Consider the following 17,665-nt stretch of genomic DNA (forward strand, 5'->3'; position numbering starts at 1 on the left):
ATATAAATTCTTCTTTTGTGAGCTACCGATGTCTCAAACTCTCCATTTATTCAAATATTATAGAAAGAATTTTCCAAGCAACACACATTACATGTATTTTTCTGAGAGTGCTGTGTATTTCAAACGATATATCTTGTAGGCCTGGTGCTTTATTTTTTGGAGATAAGCTTTATTCTCAATCAGAAAATAAGTAACAAATATGGTCAAAGGGATTGACATTAATATAACTAAGAACAAAGACAAATAGTGGATGATATGGAGGAGATTGAAGAGCTTGGTGTGCGCTTTGATTGAAAATATTTGATTGTGGCCATATCAAGTTGATTTTAATTACTGTTTCCAAGTTTGTCCCTCACATAAAACACCATGACCACTGACATCTTCATGACTGTCAATGCTTTCCTTCATAGTGCGGATGATGTGCTTTAACTATTCAGGCCTGTTCCATGCTGCAATGAACAAGGACGACGAGAGTACAGCCACATACAACACGGTGTTATTTGCAGCTGAAAGACCATCTACAAAATCAAATTAGGTTAAAAGCTGAATATTCTTTAGCAAGAAGCAGCATCAACCCATGATTCTGGGTGGGAAATGCTGCAGTGTAAAGGTTGAAGAGTAATTTAAGTGTTGAAATTATTAAATAAGATAAATAGCTCTGCTCTATCTACAAGACCATAAGCTGTAAGAGCAGAAGTAAGCCATTCAGCCCATTAAGTCTGCTCCTCCATTTGACAAGATCATGGCTGATCTGATAGCCCTCAACTCCACTTTCCTGCCTTTTCCCCATACCTCTCGATTCCCTTACTGATTAAAAATCCATCTATCTCTACCCTGAATTTTCTTAATGACCCAGCCATGACAGCTCTTTGCAATAAAGAATTCCATAGATTCACCATCCTCACAGAAGAAATTCCTCTTCATCTGTCTTAAATGGGTGATCCTTAGTTAGATTTTGCCTTCTAGTCATAGATTGCCCCACAAGCGGCAACAACCTCTTTGCATCTGCCTTGTCCAGCACCCCTTGAATCTTATGCATCTAATAATGTCAGCTCTCATTCTTCATCAATGAGTATAGATCCAATCAAGTCAACCTCATCTCCTCAGATAATCCTTCCTTCTTCCTCTGGTGGGAGATCCAAAACTATGGGACATAATCTTAAATTTAAAGTTGGGGAACAAATTATTTGAATTAACTGCCAGAGCATGGACTAAAAGAGTTAGCAAACCATGTTGCAGCTATATAAAACCCTTGTTAGGCCGCATTTGCAGTATAGTATGCGGTTTTGGTCATCACACCAGAAGGATGTGGAACCTTTGGAAAGAATACAGAGAAGGTTCACCAAGATGTTCCCTGGTCTCAAGGGCATTGGCTATGAGGAAAGTCTAAAAAGAGTAGGATTGTTTTCACTGGAAAGATGGCAGCTGAGAGGAGACCTAATAGAGATCTACAAAATTATGAGAGGCAGAGATAGGGCGGACGTTCAGAAGCTTTTTCCCAGGAAGTTTCAATTACAAGGAGGCACAGGTTCAAGGTGAGAGGGGGAAAGTTTAAGGGAGTTGTACAAGGAAAGTTTTTCCACAGAGAGTGGTAGGAGCTTTAAATGCACTGCTGGAAGAGGTGGAGGAATCAGGCATATTGGAGACATTTAAGAGGCACCTGGATGGTTACATGAATGGGGAGGGAATAGAGGGATACGTACCAAATAAGGGCAGAAGGTTTGTTTTTTAGATTATTTAGGGCATGATAATCAGCACAGGCTTAGAGGGCTGAAGGGTCTGTTCCTGTGCTGTCTCTTCTGTTTTGTTCTTTGAATGGCTGAATAGGCAACCGAATATGCGTTACCCATTTTTATTCCAATGCCACACAAAAAAGGACATAAATATAAAGCAGGAACATGTGTTTTTTTCCCTATGAAGTGAATCATACAGACATTTCCTGTAACTACTTTTGGAGACAAAGTCAAGTGTAAAAGTGCCAAATGACAGTAAGTAGCAAAAATGGAAAGATCATGTATACCAAGGTATTTCTTCTTTTTTTCCTAACATCAAAGATTCAAGTTTAGAATAAATAGATTTCCATGAAGAATGAAAAACAGTTGTACAAAGGATAACAGACTCTTCCTAGTATTGGCTCGGCTATAGGTTTTATTAGATGTTCTGCACAGCATAACATGGCTAATTCAGATGATGGAAATCAGAAAGAACATCATGGGGTAGAATCTGTTACTAGTGTATTTTTAGCAAAATTATTGAACCTCAGGGAAGCCCAATACAAGAGGAGGCTATTGTACTTACCAGGAAACAATACAAGAACTACTGCACAGCAATAATTGGTGAATATTGAATGTAAGAATTAAAAAAGAGTAATTTGATAATTTTTGGAAGATCACAATTCTGGAGTCTAATTGGGATCCTTGCCCTGAAAGTGGTAAAGAGGATGGTGCTCATAATAGACTACTCACAAACGATAAAACAATGAGAGCTGCAATGAGGGTGCAATGGCAGAACAAAGCAAAACACAACGTTGATCAGATGGAAGACACCACATCGTCAGATAGCCTACCAACTGTTGTCGCCAACTGAGCTAACAGCCAACACCAGTCTGATAAGCTATCTCACAGAATGGTAAATGAAGAAGCTGAATGTGACAAAACCTACAACGGGTACCAAAGAGTGGAACTGAAACAATGAGGGTATACAGAAATTTTATTCATTTAAGTTAGTATGAATATCTTCTGAGCATTAAATTTTGATATTCAGTATGGAAGATAGAAGTCCAAATAGCTGGAATAATGGAACTTGTGTTAAATGTCTAATGTATTTTCTGAGTTGAACAAACGTACATTAAAAGAGCACCAGTTTGCTGTGCCAGATGATTACAGATTTAAATCCCAGATTTAGCAGAAATTCAAACTATCAAATCTTCAAGGATAGGTTTACTTGATTGTTGGTCATACTGTAGCATTGCATAGTATTGGTGGATTCCACTGGGTACACCACATTGTTGCTTTGAGATCAGCCAACAATGATCATTAATCCAGCCTCATCCCCGAAGAGAGGATTAACATGGTCAAGAAGGTACACACACACACACACACCCCTTAAAAAAAAAAGTATGAAAAAGATGAAACACATTGTACAACAGAATTAGGACTGAATTCCTAGTTTAAAGTTTTTAAATTTCACACAATACAACATCTGCTTTCCATGAATTCACATCATCTACTTTATAAATATTATAAAATAATGCTCTAGTTTACATTATAGGAAGTAATAATGACTATCTACCAGGGTCATTTACATTTCCTCATGCGATAATAATGAGGTATGGTGATGTCATGAGTAACTTCACAAAGACACTCATTATTTCCCTTAATAGATCAATTCTCCAAACATTAATGAAAATGTTTAATAAGATAGCATGCTCATAGAACTGGTCAAAATGCCTCTGGAGGCAAACTACCTGTAAAATATTGTTGTGTTACTAGAAATAGAAATTGTTTTAGATGTACTACTTCCTTGACTTGACATTACTGGCCCACTGTTGCACCAGATGAAGCCCACTTGGAGAACAGTTGCAACCAAAATTCCAATTTGGGATCACCTAGTGCACTGAACAAAACAGTATCTTGGAACACAAAACCATAATATTATAAGTTCACAAAATTTGATGGAAATCCTAGAGAGATAATACTTCAGTTCCAATTTTATTCTCGTTAGAAAATGCAGTAATTAACATAGATTCTGAGTTTTAGTTCAAACAGCTCCTGGAGGAAGCTTCTGAATTGTCTCTTTCATGCAATGTGTTTTGCATGTGAATAATTTAAGAAATACTCTACAGCCTAAAACAAAGACAAATTTGTTTCCTTAATTCATTTCTGATAATTGTACCTATGTAAACACAAAACATATTACTTTACGAATGGTAGTATACAAATTACTATGTAGGATCAGCATCATTTGAGTTTATACATAATGGGCAGATGAAATTTTGGATATATATATACACAATTATGACATTCCCCACAAAAACTGACAGACGTAGACTAAGGTTCAGTCTGTAGAATGACTGAATGTAGTTTTATAAAGTCAGATTAAATTTATCATGTTAAAATTTACAGAACAAAAACTGATGTTGCTTTTTGTACATACGGTTAAAGATGGATAGCTTCTAATAGCTTTTCTTTCACCATCATTATGGAAAATATGAGCAGAGATGAGCAATATCAGTTTAAATGTTTTGTGCTATATAGGGCACAAGACAATATACAACCCCATTAAGAGATAGACAAGATAATACAGAGGTTGAGGTAATAAATACTAGAAATCAAAAATCTATTTACCTTTTTGACATAGTCTACATATACTGTCGGTCTCTCCAAATCTATCCTCCATCAACATGTGTGAGGGGAACAAAATAATAGCCATCAATACTAATGCTTTCTCTTCTCGGCCAATTTGATAAGCCTTAAAACGATGGCCGGGTCTTTAGCACCTCACTTAAACATTGGAAATTGGAATACTGATGGGACCCTCAATGTATAAAGCTTGTGGCAACAAATCATAGTTTGTACAGTTGCTGAAGAACCTGCACTATGAAATCTCCACAGCAAAGATGTATCTATTTAGTGAGGTGCAGTAGAAAGAGGGGTAATGGAAGTAAGATGCAATAAAAGGAAGAAAAATATTAAAATGTCACGATTTAGCTATTCTAAATTTAGTAATCTCTGAAAAGAATTTAACTTATTATCAAGAAGTCCTTGTTAGATTAAAGGTCATTAAAACATTGCCACCATTATGTTTTTGAGCTGACAATATTGTTTGCTTTGCTTGTCAGAAGATTCCAATTCAAAAATAGGCACTGAACAAATTTGCTCCTCTAATTGACAGAGTTCAAGGAGCTAATGCAATTTTACTTCCACAGATCATACTGAGGGCCTATTCAGCACTGTGCCCAAGTTAATTTGGAGCAAGTGAATGATATTTCAATGGGGTTCGATACTTAATATTTACATACATCCTGCAATTTCCTGTGACGTCAACTGAAATGAAGATACTTTCAAACTTTTTTTAAAAAAAAAAACTGGAGACAACAACAAATAGGTAAGAATCCATGAATGTGGACTCCAAACTCTAGTACCTGTGCTAATCAAGGAAATGTTTTTTTCAGAGCCTGTAAATGTAGAGATTTATAATAGTTCCCCCCCAACCCCGATCCATTTTGCTTCCTTAAAATTAATTCCAGTTTGAGGAACAAAGAAGCAACAGATGGTTTTTATGAATTATTATCTACCCTGGGCCTTGTTCAGTCACTTTTTTTAAAATAAAAAGGTTAATTTTTCATTTCATTTTCTCTTCAGTGTATTTCTGTGACTGGATCCGTTTAGCGTAGCTCTGAGCCATGGAGTTAACGATGGAAAGAATGAAGTAGCACACCATGACGATGACTACTTTTTCAAAGGTCCAGGACAGCCAATTTTCACTCTAATGGAGTTAGGATGAAGGTTGGGAAGGAAAGAGAAAAACATAAAAAAAGTATTTATTAAGAATTGTTTAATCTGGAATCAATTGCAGACTGTTACCATCTTAATCAGATCAATATGCAGGATTAGTAACAGCCCAAAGACTTTTTCTTTGAAAATTAAAGAATTGAAGAATACGCAAGTGTGTCAAGCTCCACACGTTGATTTGTTGTTGTCTGACACAGAATCGTTTGGAGCAGGGTGGGCGAGAGAGAATTGAAGATCCTTGCACAGACCAAACATCCATTTAGGAGAAATAAAGCAGGGGAAATATATTTCTTTTCAAATTAAATGGCAAAACCCGAACTTTATAAACGTAACATAGCAAGTGGCATGAAAAGTAAAATCCTCTGCACACTTTCGAATCACATAGCCATATCCAAATACAATATTTCAAATTCCAATAATTTCATTCAATATTTTAATCAAGAGACCGATTGTTTGCCACAGATTAAAAATGAACAGTACCTCGGGTTGTTAAAATATTAGCTACAAATCTTGCGGGCTCTTGGACAAATCAAACTCAAGAATACAGGCAGAAACTGAAAATTAATTACTGCCATCAATGGCATATAATTATATCAATCTTTAGTGATAAACTTCTAATTTCTCTTCAAAATTTTATTTAGTTGCCTTGTACAATATATTTTCATTTTCAGGACTGTAACAAAGCATTTATTGTTTTGTAGTCCCCAGAAGTTCGGTCAAAGATATTTAATGCTTTGGATGTATTTGTGAAGTGGCCAACCAATGATGACCTATTGGTCAGTATTGAAAGTTTATTTGTCTTTAGACATACAGACAAGAGGTTTTGGAAGCCAGTGCAGCCATCGGAAGCCAGATTCTCATTGCCTTAAAGGATCAGGAATTATGAGGCTATTAAAAGATAGCGGGCTAAAATCTGACAGAAGTATCAATACAGTTGGGGATCCTTATCAGAAAGGAACAGATGGGAATTTAGTTCACCACCATCTCTTTCAGGCATGTATGTAACATTTCTCCTCACTGGTCAATTTAGTCTATGTTGATATTGCTGAGGTGCTCACTAATATGCCTACAGAGCTGCTCCATCTGGAGATTTAAATTAGCACAGCAAGCCAGAAAAGTCTGAATCAAAAAGAAAGAAAATCGTTCAACAGCTCAATTAGACCAACACAGACACTCATGCAACCAGTCCTCCCATATTCATCTGGCAACAGGATTACTATCTAGCTTCAATAAACGCTACTGCTTTAAGAGTCTGATTTAGATATTTTGCATCTATGTCAGCGTTGAAACAATGGCTCTGAGCCAAACCAAAGTACATTTGTTAATATACAAGTGGAAACTTGTCTGATAGGGATTTAATAAAGATGATAAAGTGTTTGTGCATTGTGAAATAGTTTGCCAGATTCTGGAAAATATTCTTTTTTAAGAAGGAAGGGTAATGTAGATGCTGAAGTTTTTTTTATCATGTATGATTTCAGCAAGGGACATGCGTGAATTTTAACAAGCATTTAGTGTTTCTTTCCATCTGGGTCATCAGTAGATTCAAATCACCAGTATTTGAAGGCTAAACAGCTGCAAATTATTTCTAAATGTGCAAAAAAATGATTAAAACTATTAAGTAAGAAACTGCAGAAGTGAAAACTGATCCTTCCAGTTTGACCCTCCAACAATCAAGGGTCAAAGAACAAAATCCAAAAATACTGTAACATCAGCTTTCACAAAGCGTGTGAACTGAGTTGAAAATCTTGTTTCTATGACAGCAAGTCACAAATAGCTGTTCCATTGGGAGGAAGTACCGGTTTTTTAAAAGTTGCACAAGTATTGAGTTTGGTGACTGTTACATCCACGTCATCACTATTGTACACCACGTACCAAGTTTTTTTTGGATTGAAGAGGGGAAGGGGTGGAAATTGTAGTTTAAATATCTTTCTAGACATGTTTGGACAGAATTAAAAATAAAGTAAAATTAGTACAATGGCTTTTAAATTATATTGTATTCAAACACTGGATTAAAAAGATATCACATTCTAACTAATTTTTTTTTAGGCACAGGGTCATAAATTCAAACCTAAATTAGTCACCCTTACATAGTTATAACAGTCCAAAAATAGTTATTTTGAGATTTAATATTTTCAAAATCTTTTAAACTAGTTACTGAAAAGACAATCTTTGAGGTTTTAATGCATATTAGTACTACAAGGTCTGGAGTTAGTCACAAGTATACGACGTGGTGACATCATTTAAGATCATCTTCATCAGCACAGCTTGTATGAAGGTCATACCGTTTCAGCCTTTCCGTGGAATGAGACCTCATTTATAGTGGGTATGGGAAATTGCTCAGTACCACAACAAGGAACAGTCACTCAATGTGCTGACCTATTATTGATCACCACTTATCTGAGACGACAGAAATGGACTTAACTTCAGAAAAACACTACTTTTGGAATATTTTCTAAGTGGCCTAACCATATTTTCTAGTTTTTGAATTCCTATAGGCCTCAATTTCTGGCTCTGGGACTTTTGGCCAATTTGAGATCCCAAGTATCGACAACTGAAGAGTTCCCCAGTTACAGTATATTTAGCATTCAATCACTAGAGAGTCAAGTGAACAGAATGATACATACAGGTCAACAAACAAACATTTTAACATAAAAGACAAACAAATTACATTCATGGTGTTCTTACCGCTTCTACTGCATCGCCAGTCTTATGGTGAAGCTTGGCTTTCTGGGCCTCCAAGTATTCTCTGAAGGGTTTCTGAAGTGAAGGGCCTAGGCTTGGAATTGCCCTATGTGGATGAATTCCAATTCCACAAATATATTTGGGAATAGGGAGAAAAAGAAAGAAACAGTTAATTTTACTCACCTAAGAAAGTGCTGTATAAATTTAAAACAAAAAGTTACAGTTAGTTAAATCTTGTGCATCTGGCGCCACCACTCATTGTGAATAAGGTAAGGAGCAGCAAAATGAACAAGTACTGCACTGGCAGGCCACAGTATCTCAAATGAATGATTCTCACAAGGCTGGCCCCATATATCACTGTCAGTTCCTGTAAAAACTGGTTTGAACTGATCAATAAGGAAGTGAGTCGGTGTTGTGTCATTGCCAGCTAAGAAAGAAACTACACTCCCACCCCATTTATGACTCGCCTCGACAGCTCCTGGAAGGGTGGCCACTTCCGAATATATCAGGCCTTATAAGGAAATACAGCATGTCATTCCTTTGCTGTTAGAAACCTACTAGCAATTTTCATAGTACCTCCTCCTTGTTCTTTTACATTTCCTCCTCCACTAGACCCAGCACCCCCACCCCCAACACGACTCAGCAGTTGGTGATTAACCAGGAGAAAAACAAGGTACTATGAACACTTTTTTGTGAGGTTACTTCACATTTATTCCTCCGTGGCACAATGTGCTATTATTAAAATGAGAGGGAGTGAAAGCCGCACCGACCCACACGGCATACAAAACTCTTGAATCATGCAACGACACCAGATACTTTATATTTTAAGTTGTTGCACGCCCAGCGCAAAACTACTTACAATAGAAAAATGTAAAATTGGGTAATGGGTAAGGAAATAGGAAGGTGAAAGGTCCAAAAGGAGATGTTTTCTTATGCTATAAACAATGAGTTAGCACTTCTAATGAGGAGCATTCAACCAGCACCAGAAGGAACATACTTCAAAACAGTATGTTACTACAAGTGATTCATTTATTGAGATACTACGTCAATGGTTAAACATACTCTTTATTTCCTTCAAATCAGACCTTAACTAATCTTCTCATTTTAACAAGGACCATGAGATATAGGAGCAGAATTAGGCCATTCGGCCATCAAGTCTGCTCTGCCATTCGATCATGGTGGATATATTTCTCAACCCCTTTTCTCTGTAACCACTGATCCCCATACCAATCAAGAACATAGCTTTGTCTTAAATACACTCAATGACTTGGCCTCCACAGCCCTCTGTGACAATGATTAACCGCCTCTGGCTGGAGAAGTTCCTCCTGATCTCAGCTCTAAAGGGGTGTCCCTTCACTCTGAGGCAGTGTCCTTGGGTTCTAGTCTCTCCTATTAATGGAAACATCTTCTCTATGTCCACTCTATCCAGGCCTCTCAGCATTCTGTAAATTTCAAATCAGATCCCCTCATTTTTCTAAACTCCGTAAGTACAGACTCAGAGAGCTCAACTACTCTTCATGTGATAAGCTTTCAACCTTAGAATCGTTCTTGTAAACCACTTCTGGACCCTCTCCAAGGCCAGGACATCCTTTCTTAAATATAGGGTCCAAAACTGCTCACAATATTCCAAATGCGGTCTGATCAACCCTTACACAGCCCCAGCAGTATGTCTCAACCCTTGTATTCTAGTCCATGAATTGAGCACTAACATTGCAATAACCTTCCTAACCACCAACTGAACCTGCATGTTAACATTAGGAGAATCTTGAATTAGCATTTCCATGTCCCTTTGTGCTTCAGATTTCCAAAGCCTCTCCCTATTTAGAAATAGTCTACGTCCTCTATTCTTCCTACCAAAGTGCATAACCTCAAACTTTCCCACATTGTATTCCATCTGCCAGTCTTTGCTCACTCTCCTAGCCTGTCTGAGTCCTTGTACAGCCTCCCTGCTTTCTCAACACCACTTTTCCTCCACACATCTTTGACTTATGTGCAAATTTGACCTCGAAGCACAATTTTAAAAGCTGACACTGGTGAGAGAGATAGAATGACTTCATATGATTTCCACTTAACGCAAAATAGGTTGATTACTCAATACTAAAAATGTGGTCAACCTCATTCAGAAGGTAAAAGTCTTCACAAGAATCTCACCATAAACTACAAATATAGCATTTTTAAAAAGATAGTCAAGTCTCCAATCTCTTGATGTTCAGACGACTTTAGGTTCACAATTAAACTTCTACAACAAATTTGGAAAACACTGACAATGGCTATAGATTACACAGTCTGCGTAACTACTTATTTATGGGGTACTTTTCATTGACAGAAAAATAATAAAATTTATCATTAATTGCAAAATTAATTAAATCCAAATGCAAAATTTAGCTGGCCCTTGTTAGATTAGCTTTTAAGAAACAAAATAGACTTCTGCAGTATCTGTGAGGAAATCCTGATACATTTTCATTCCTTCCTGAGAAAGCCAAATGCTAGCTGGGGCAAAGTTCTGTGTTTGTTTGCAATCCTCCAGTACCCCCCTAATACGGGCAATGCAAATGAACAGACAGATAGTCGCAGGACATCAAGTCTAATTGCTTCTCAATTTGATACCTCCAAGCATTTACAGCAAAGATCACCAGATAATGTCTGGGAGTAGGAAAACTCTCTAGACCAAGATCACTTAAGATGATTGCTGCCTAGGTAACTTGAATTGAATTAGAATGTACCAAGGCCTAAGGTTACATCAGTATACCAAGAGATCCAATCTTCCATTCATTATGTTGGATATGAATTCATGAATCAACCAAGAATAAATACAGGCCAGTTTATATTCGGTCTAAGAACCTTGAACTTCATTATTCAAGAACTGGCCTTGCTTACAAATTGTAATCTGTGTTTCTAGCTCTGCCTATCAGCATTGGAAGGAAACAAAATGATTCAGAGTAGCAGGAAACTAAGCTCCATGGAAACATTCAGGGAACTGGACTTGCTTTATTTGGAAGAGAGATTTTCACCATGATTGGATTTGAATTCTAAACATAATAAACAGGAAGGTTGATTGAGGCAAATTGTTGATGCTGCAAAAGGATTCAAATAGTGAGGTGAATGTTGAATAAAGGGAGTCTCTGAGTAAGAAGTAACAACAGTTGTGGCTAGCTGGGCAGGCCACTAACTGCCACAAATAGACTTGAGGTCATAAGATGCACTAGGGAAAGAGTAGACATCAATGAGCATGGTGAAAAGGCAAGTAAGGATAACAGAAATCATTCCCCTTTAAAGGAAAAAAACACAGGTCATGCCTAAACATTCTCATGTTCGTCCAATGGAGGAAGTTGGCCATTATCCCAGGGTCCTTTAATTTATTTTTAAATGGATCTAGGTATCATTGGCAAGGCCATTATTCCTTTCCCACCTCTAACTGCCCTCAAACAGGGTGGCTTGGACAGTTAAGGTTCAACCACATTGCTGTTGGGCTGGATTCACATGTAGACCAAATTAAGTAAAGGTGGCAGATTTCTTTTCCTAAAACACATCCGTGAATCAGAGGAGTTTCTATAACAGTTCTGATAGTTCGATGGCGCCATTACAGAGATAATCATTCAATTCTACAAATTAATTAAAAAGTAAATGTATTAATTAATTTAATGTAATTTTCACCAGCTGCTATGGTGGGATTGAACCTGTGTGCTTAGGACTTCAGCTTGAGCCTCTGGTCCTTTCTAGTCCAGTGACATTACCACTATCCCACTGTTTCCCCTTCATCTCACTCAACAAAATTAAGATTAAAAGAAAATCCATGGGAACTAACAGAAATCTAACAATTATTTTGTGGTTGATTGGACAGCTGGAATCAAAGAACAAGATAGATTTTGCACTAAAGTACTCATTGTTTTAAGAATCCCAGATTTAAAGATTACTATTTGAACCAGCAGGATTGATAACTCTGCAAATAAAATGAGGCCCCTGTTTCACATGCTATGAAACATTTAGTGCTAGTGAAATTGCAAACACTGCTAGATGATTTTTGGTTTAGCTTTTCATCATTGAACCTCAGGCTAAAAAGTCAGATGTTCGTAATCTGATGGTTCAGCACCCAATTGTGATCTTCTTCCATTATTTTGATCATGGATCTAGCAGCAATACTGATTGACAATGTTCACGGGAAATTTTCCAGTGATCACCTACGGCCAGTAATTATGTTTATTGGCCATGTAGAACGTCATGTTAAAGTGTTCATAATGATGTTATAAGGCCACTTCATGACGTCTCATTTTTGCAGATAGCATTGTCCAGTCAATTTAGTAGACTCTGTAGGTGAAACTTGTGGCTAAGTGCACTGGACACAAAGGTCATGGGCCTTTACAACTTTCTGAAGAGCTGTACATCAGAAGTAGCCACTCCTTAACGCAACGTTAACCAGTGCAGCATTTGTTTTGGCATCTACCGCACAATAAGTCTCAAATCAGAGGTAGTGATAGGCAAACTAATGGAAAAAAACTCTGGAGAGAATTCATCTCCACTTGGAGAGACAAGGTTTGATCAGGGATAGTCAGCATAGCATTGTCAGAGGAAAGGCATACCTACCAAATCTGACAGAATTTTGAGAGGAGATGACCAGATGTATAGATGAGTGTCCTGCAGTTGATACGGTTTATATGGAGCAAAGCCTTTGACATAGTCCCATATAGGAAACTGATAAAGAAGGTAAAAGCACTTGCAATCCAAGGTAACCTAGCAAGATGGATCCAAAATTGGCTTAGTGTAGGAGACAGAGGGAGGTAGTAGAAGGCTGTTCTGTGACTGGAGACCACTGTCCAGCGCTGTGCCACGGGGATCAGTGTCGGGTCTAATAGTCCCTTACTGTTAGTGATATATATAAATTGGCCAGGTGGTTAATAGTGAGGAAGGTAGTCTTGGGTTCAGGAAGATACTGATTGAGTGTATAAGATTATGAAGGGCATAGACAGGGTAGAAAGGAAGCAGCAGTACCCCTTAGCTGAAGGACCAATAATGAAGGGGCATAATTTTAACAAGAAGGGCAGAGGGTTTAAAGGGGATGCGACAAAAATATTTTTCACCCAGACGGTTGTGGGAATCTGGAATGCAATGCCTGGGAGGGTAGTAGAGGCAAGAAACTTAAAAACTTTTAGAAAGCACTTGAAATATCTTAATGTTCAAGGCTATGGGCCAAATGCTGGAAAGTGGGATTAGTATCGACAGGCAGACTTGACGGGCCAAAGGGCTTCTTCTGTACTATATGATTCTATGAATGTAGATGATTCTTCATCCCATCCCTAAAACCTACACTTGTCAATTACCACACTATTAATCTCCACCCATTCATCAAGTGATGGAACGAATCAATAATAATAGAGAAACGTATATTTACAAATAGCCTGTTCCTAAATGTTTGGCAGGTTCTGGACATCAGGCCTTTGATCGGGATAGAAAAGAAGCCACCTTTAAAATCAAAGTGGTACTTAGTTGATTTTTGCACCTCGGAGCTTGAGCAAAACTGAAATCTGCACGGTTGAAACAAAAATCCCTCAATAGCTGACGTCATTGTTAATTCCAAGTAAATTAGATGTGATCACCAGAGCTATGTTATTGACGTTATGTTATAATTACAGGAATCCTTGCTGAGGTCCCTTAGTTGTTTCATTTAATTAACTTTCTTTGTTTAATACGATGTGGGCTCTATTTATTATTCATCCCCAAGCGCCTTCAAGAAGGTGCTGATGAGCTGTCTTGTTGAACTGCAGCACTCCATGGGTGGGAAGTGAATATCCCAAGGGGTGGAATCGTAGATAGGGTTCCGGTCAAGTGCTTTGTCCTGGATGGTGTTGAGCTTGAGTGGCACTGGAGCTGCACTCATCCAGGCAAGAGGAACGTGTTTCATCACATGTGGCTTCCACATGGGGTGGCACAGTGGTTAGCGCTGCTGTCTCAAAGCCCCTCCCTTGGGCAATTGGCTGTGTGGAATTTCCACATTCTCCCCACATTTGCGTGGGTTTCCTCCAGGTGATCTGGTTTCCTCTCACAATCCAAAGATGCGCAGGTTAGGTGGATTGGCCATGCTAAATTACCCATAGTGTTCAGGGATGTGCAGACTAAGTGGACTGGCCATGGGAAATGCAGGGATAGGGTAGGGGGTTTGGCCTGGATGGGATGCTCTGGAGGGTCAGTATGGACTCAATGGGCTGAATAGCCTACTTCTACATTGTAAAGATTCTATAATTCTATGAAAGTGGACATGCTTTGGAGAGTCGAGAGGGGAGTTATTCATCACAGAATTCTTAACCTCTGACCAACTCCTACAGCCACATTATTTATATGGTCAGTACAATTGAGTCTCTGATATATTTTGGAACACAATGCAATGGAGAATATCCTCAATGTGAAATAGGGTCTTTCACCTCCACAAGAACAGCACAGTGGTCAATCCTACCAACTGTCATGGACAGATGCAGCTATGACAAGTGGGCTGGTAAGGACAGAGTCAAGTAAGGTTTCCCTCTTGTTGATTCCCTCGCAGATCAACTCTAGCAGTTATGTATGTTATGATTTGGCTAACATGGTGGTTGTGCAACTGAGCCACTGTTGGTGATGGCCATCTATGTCCCCTACCCAGATAATATTTTTGCCATCCTAGGTACGTCTTCCAATTGGTATTCCATGAAGTATTTTCAACACAAGGTTGACAAAAAACTGGTCTGTGCAAAAGGTTTACATAGTGAAGTTTGCAAACAAAAAATTAGGAATCTAGGATCAAGAAGGGACATCAAATGGAATCTTTTGCCATCAAGTAGTTTAGGGAAGACTGCTAAAGTGGATATTATACTTCTCCACCCAACACCAAGTAAATTCGAAATTATTTAATTGCTGTGAAGTACTTTAGGAGTCTTGAGGTCATTAAAGGCACCACATAAATGGTGGTTCTCATCTGATACAGGTTCACAAAGCAATTAAGTTTTTCAGTGAAGTAAGGTTACAGGTATATAGCAATAAAGACAGATTAGACCCATTAAAAAAGCAAGTTCTTTTTCTGCCTCGATCCTTTTCCTGTTCCAAGTGACAAATTTAATCAGATGACCAACCTCCAGAAAACAAAAGTATACTTTATGATAAATATACCCAGTGTGAATCTGCAACCTTTCCCTAAAAGTTCCCTACAAGTATAAAAACAATATTATCCACCATTTGATTTAAAAAAAGTCCCATTCACAGAACAAAATATTAAAGAAAATTGTCTCACCCTTCTAAGTAGCAACATCCAACTTTGTTTAAAAATGCAACAACAGATTAAAGTCTAAAACTCTAGAAGTGGAAAACTAAGGGCAAAAATGGTGTGATGTCAACACACTGGTATGCTGTGTAAGCTGGGACTCTGTGGTTAAATGAGTCGTCTCGTGATAAAAAGAACCAGGAGAAACCAGACTGAATTTGTGCCAGTGAAATGTGGATGACTAAAGAGGTAAGACAAAGAAAAAGAACACAAGATCTTCCGTGTCTGAACTGGTTCAAAGAGGAGGAACCGAAAAGAAGGGACAGAAGACAGAAAAACAGCAATCAGAAAAATTAATCGAAGATAGCTCCAAACACGGAAGTCAAATATTGCACCACAAAATGCAAATCCACACCTCTTTAGTCATTAAGATTATCTTCCTATATTTTATCTATTGTTTATTGTTGCCAAAAATTTAATACATATCAGCTTGAGGATTAAATTTCCACAAACCATACTTTACTTCTATCCACAAACTTCAACTCAGTGAAAACTCGTCTGCATCCATACATGTACGTACAAGTTTAGCATACTCATGACTGTGACCTTCAACAAGCTCCATTCACTATTGCTCCCCACTGAATTGATTTCAAGACCTTGGCCCTCACTTTTCAACTTTCCTACAGTCTTATCAAAGCAAACTCTGCTAGTTATACATCCTTGCATACAACTCCCTTCCTCAGCCAATTAATTACTCGGCCCCTTCAATTTTTTTAAAAATTCAACATGATTAAAAAGATGTATTCTTCACATGTAGATAATTTCCATCTATAGTTGTCTTGGGAACGTGTGGACAAGTGAACGTCACCCATCCACTTCAGAGGGCATCAAAAGTCAATATCACGTGACTTCAAGGTCTTTCATGAATCAGTAGCAGCCTTTTTTCTGGTGTTAACCCAACCAAACTATTGACTTCGATTTCATAACATATCATGAGAGGATTTGAAATCATGATATGAGGTTTTTTTTAAAACTAAAACCATTACACTAAAACCATTATTATTAGTTACTAAACTAATAGAAACTAATTAGTTCCAAGATTTTAACCAGCATGGAGTTGCATTTATTTTCAGTCATTAAAATAGAATTGTTGTTGAAGGATGTAGTAAGTTAGTAGTCATCAAATTTAATAGCTGCTATTGGCATATGCTGTTAATCGTTGTCCTACCATGCATTACGAGATCAGATTTTTCATAGACAAAACAGGTTTTTCTTTGAATACAAGATACGCAACTAATTGCTCCTCCAGCATATTCAAGGGCCAAGGGACAATAAAATCCCAACATGCACTCTCCAATAATCAAAGTAAAATAAAATAAAACTGCAGATGAAGGAAATCTGAAATAAAACCAGAAATTGTTGGAGTAACTTAGCAGGTCTGGCAGCATTTTGTCTGTAGAAATGACCCCGAGCTTCCAGTTGCCTGTAATTTTCAACATATCATGTTCCCTGGCCAATATTTCTGTCTTGGGCCTGCTGCAGTGCTCCAGCGAGGTTCAGCTCAAGCTGCAAGAACAGCATCTCATTTTCCATTTGGGGACCCTGCAGCCTTCAGGACTTGATAACGAGTTTAACAGTTTTAGAACTTGAACACCTTCTTCCATGTTCTTTATTGATCCACACACGCCAGGCTCCGTCATGACATAGGTCGCTTTCAGCAAACATTTTTACCATTTTGACCCTCATTGTTAGCTTTTTTCCTCTCCCTGGCTTACAATTATCCATCCTTTTACAAGTCTTCGTCTCTGAGCTCTGTCTTCACCTATTCATTTACTCTTTCCTCCCCTTCAACTCCCTCTTCATCTTTTCCTGGTACAAATAGTTCTGAAGAGGAGTCACTGGACCTGAAACGTGAACTCTGCTTTCTCTGCACATATGCTGCCAGACCTGCTGAGTTTCTCCAATAATGTAAAATGCCCTGATTGTTTAAGGACGTGATTGGAAAAACAGGACTACTAAGAATAAATCAATGATGGCAAACCAAGGAAGTTAGGAGAGTACCAAGTTGAAAGAAAAAAATATAAAAGGAGGCCAAAATCAGTGGTAGCCCTGAAGAATGTGATAAATTAAGAATCCAGAAAAAGAGGACTGAAAAGATAATAAAGACAGAAAATAAACTACAAGGGAAAACTGGCAAAGAATATAAAAACTGACAAGTAAAGTTTCTTTACATATATAAAAAGAACCA

The 17,665-nt window shown here is 37.9% G+C and overlaps 1 protein-coding gene across 1 annotated transcript in view; it reads right to left on the reverse strand.

Annotated features, from left to right (window-relative positions):
• Window positions 1-2,691: 2,691 nt before the first annotated feature.
• Window positions 2,692-17,665, reverse strand: part of vmp1 (vacuole membrane protein 1) — an 88,802-nt gene continuing 73,828 nt past the window's right edge. The window contains exons 8-9 of the mRNA XM_020534604.2: window positions 8,199-8,301; window positions 2,692-5,487 (exon numbers count right to left, since the gene is read on the reverse strand). Coding sequence (XP_020390193.2) covers window positions 5,344-5,487; window positions 8,199-8,301 — 247 coding nt within the window. The 3' untranslated portion in view covers window positions 2,692-5,343. The remainder of the gene's footprint in view (window positions 5,488-8,198; window positions 8,302-17,665) is intronic.

Source organism: Rhincodon typus, chromosome 26 (assembly GCF_021869965.1).
Source record: "Rhincodon typus isolate 14 chromosome 26, sRhiTyp1.1, whole genome shotgun sequence".
NCBI classification, from domain to species: Eukaryota; Metazoa; Chordata; class Chondrichthyes; order Orectolobiformes; family Rhincodontidae; genus Rhincodon; species Rhincodon typus.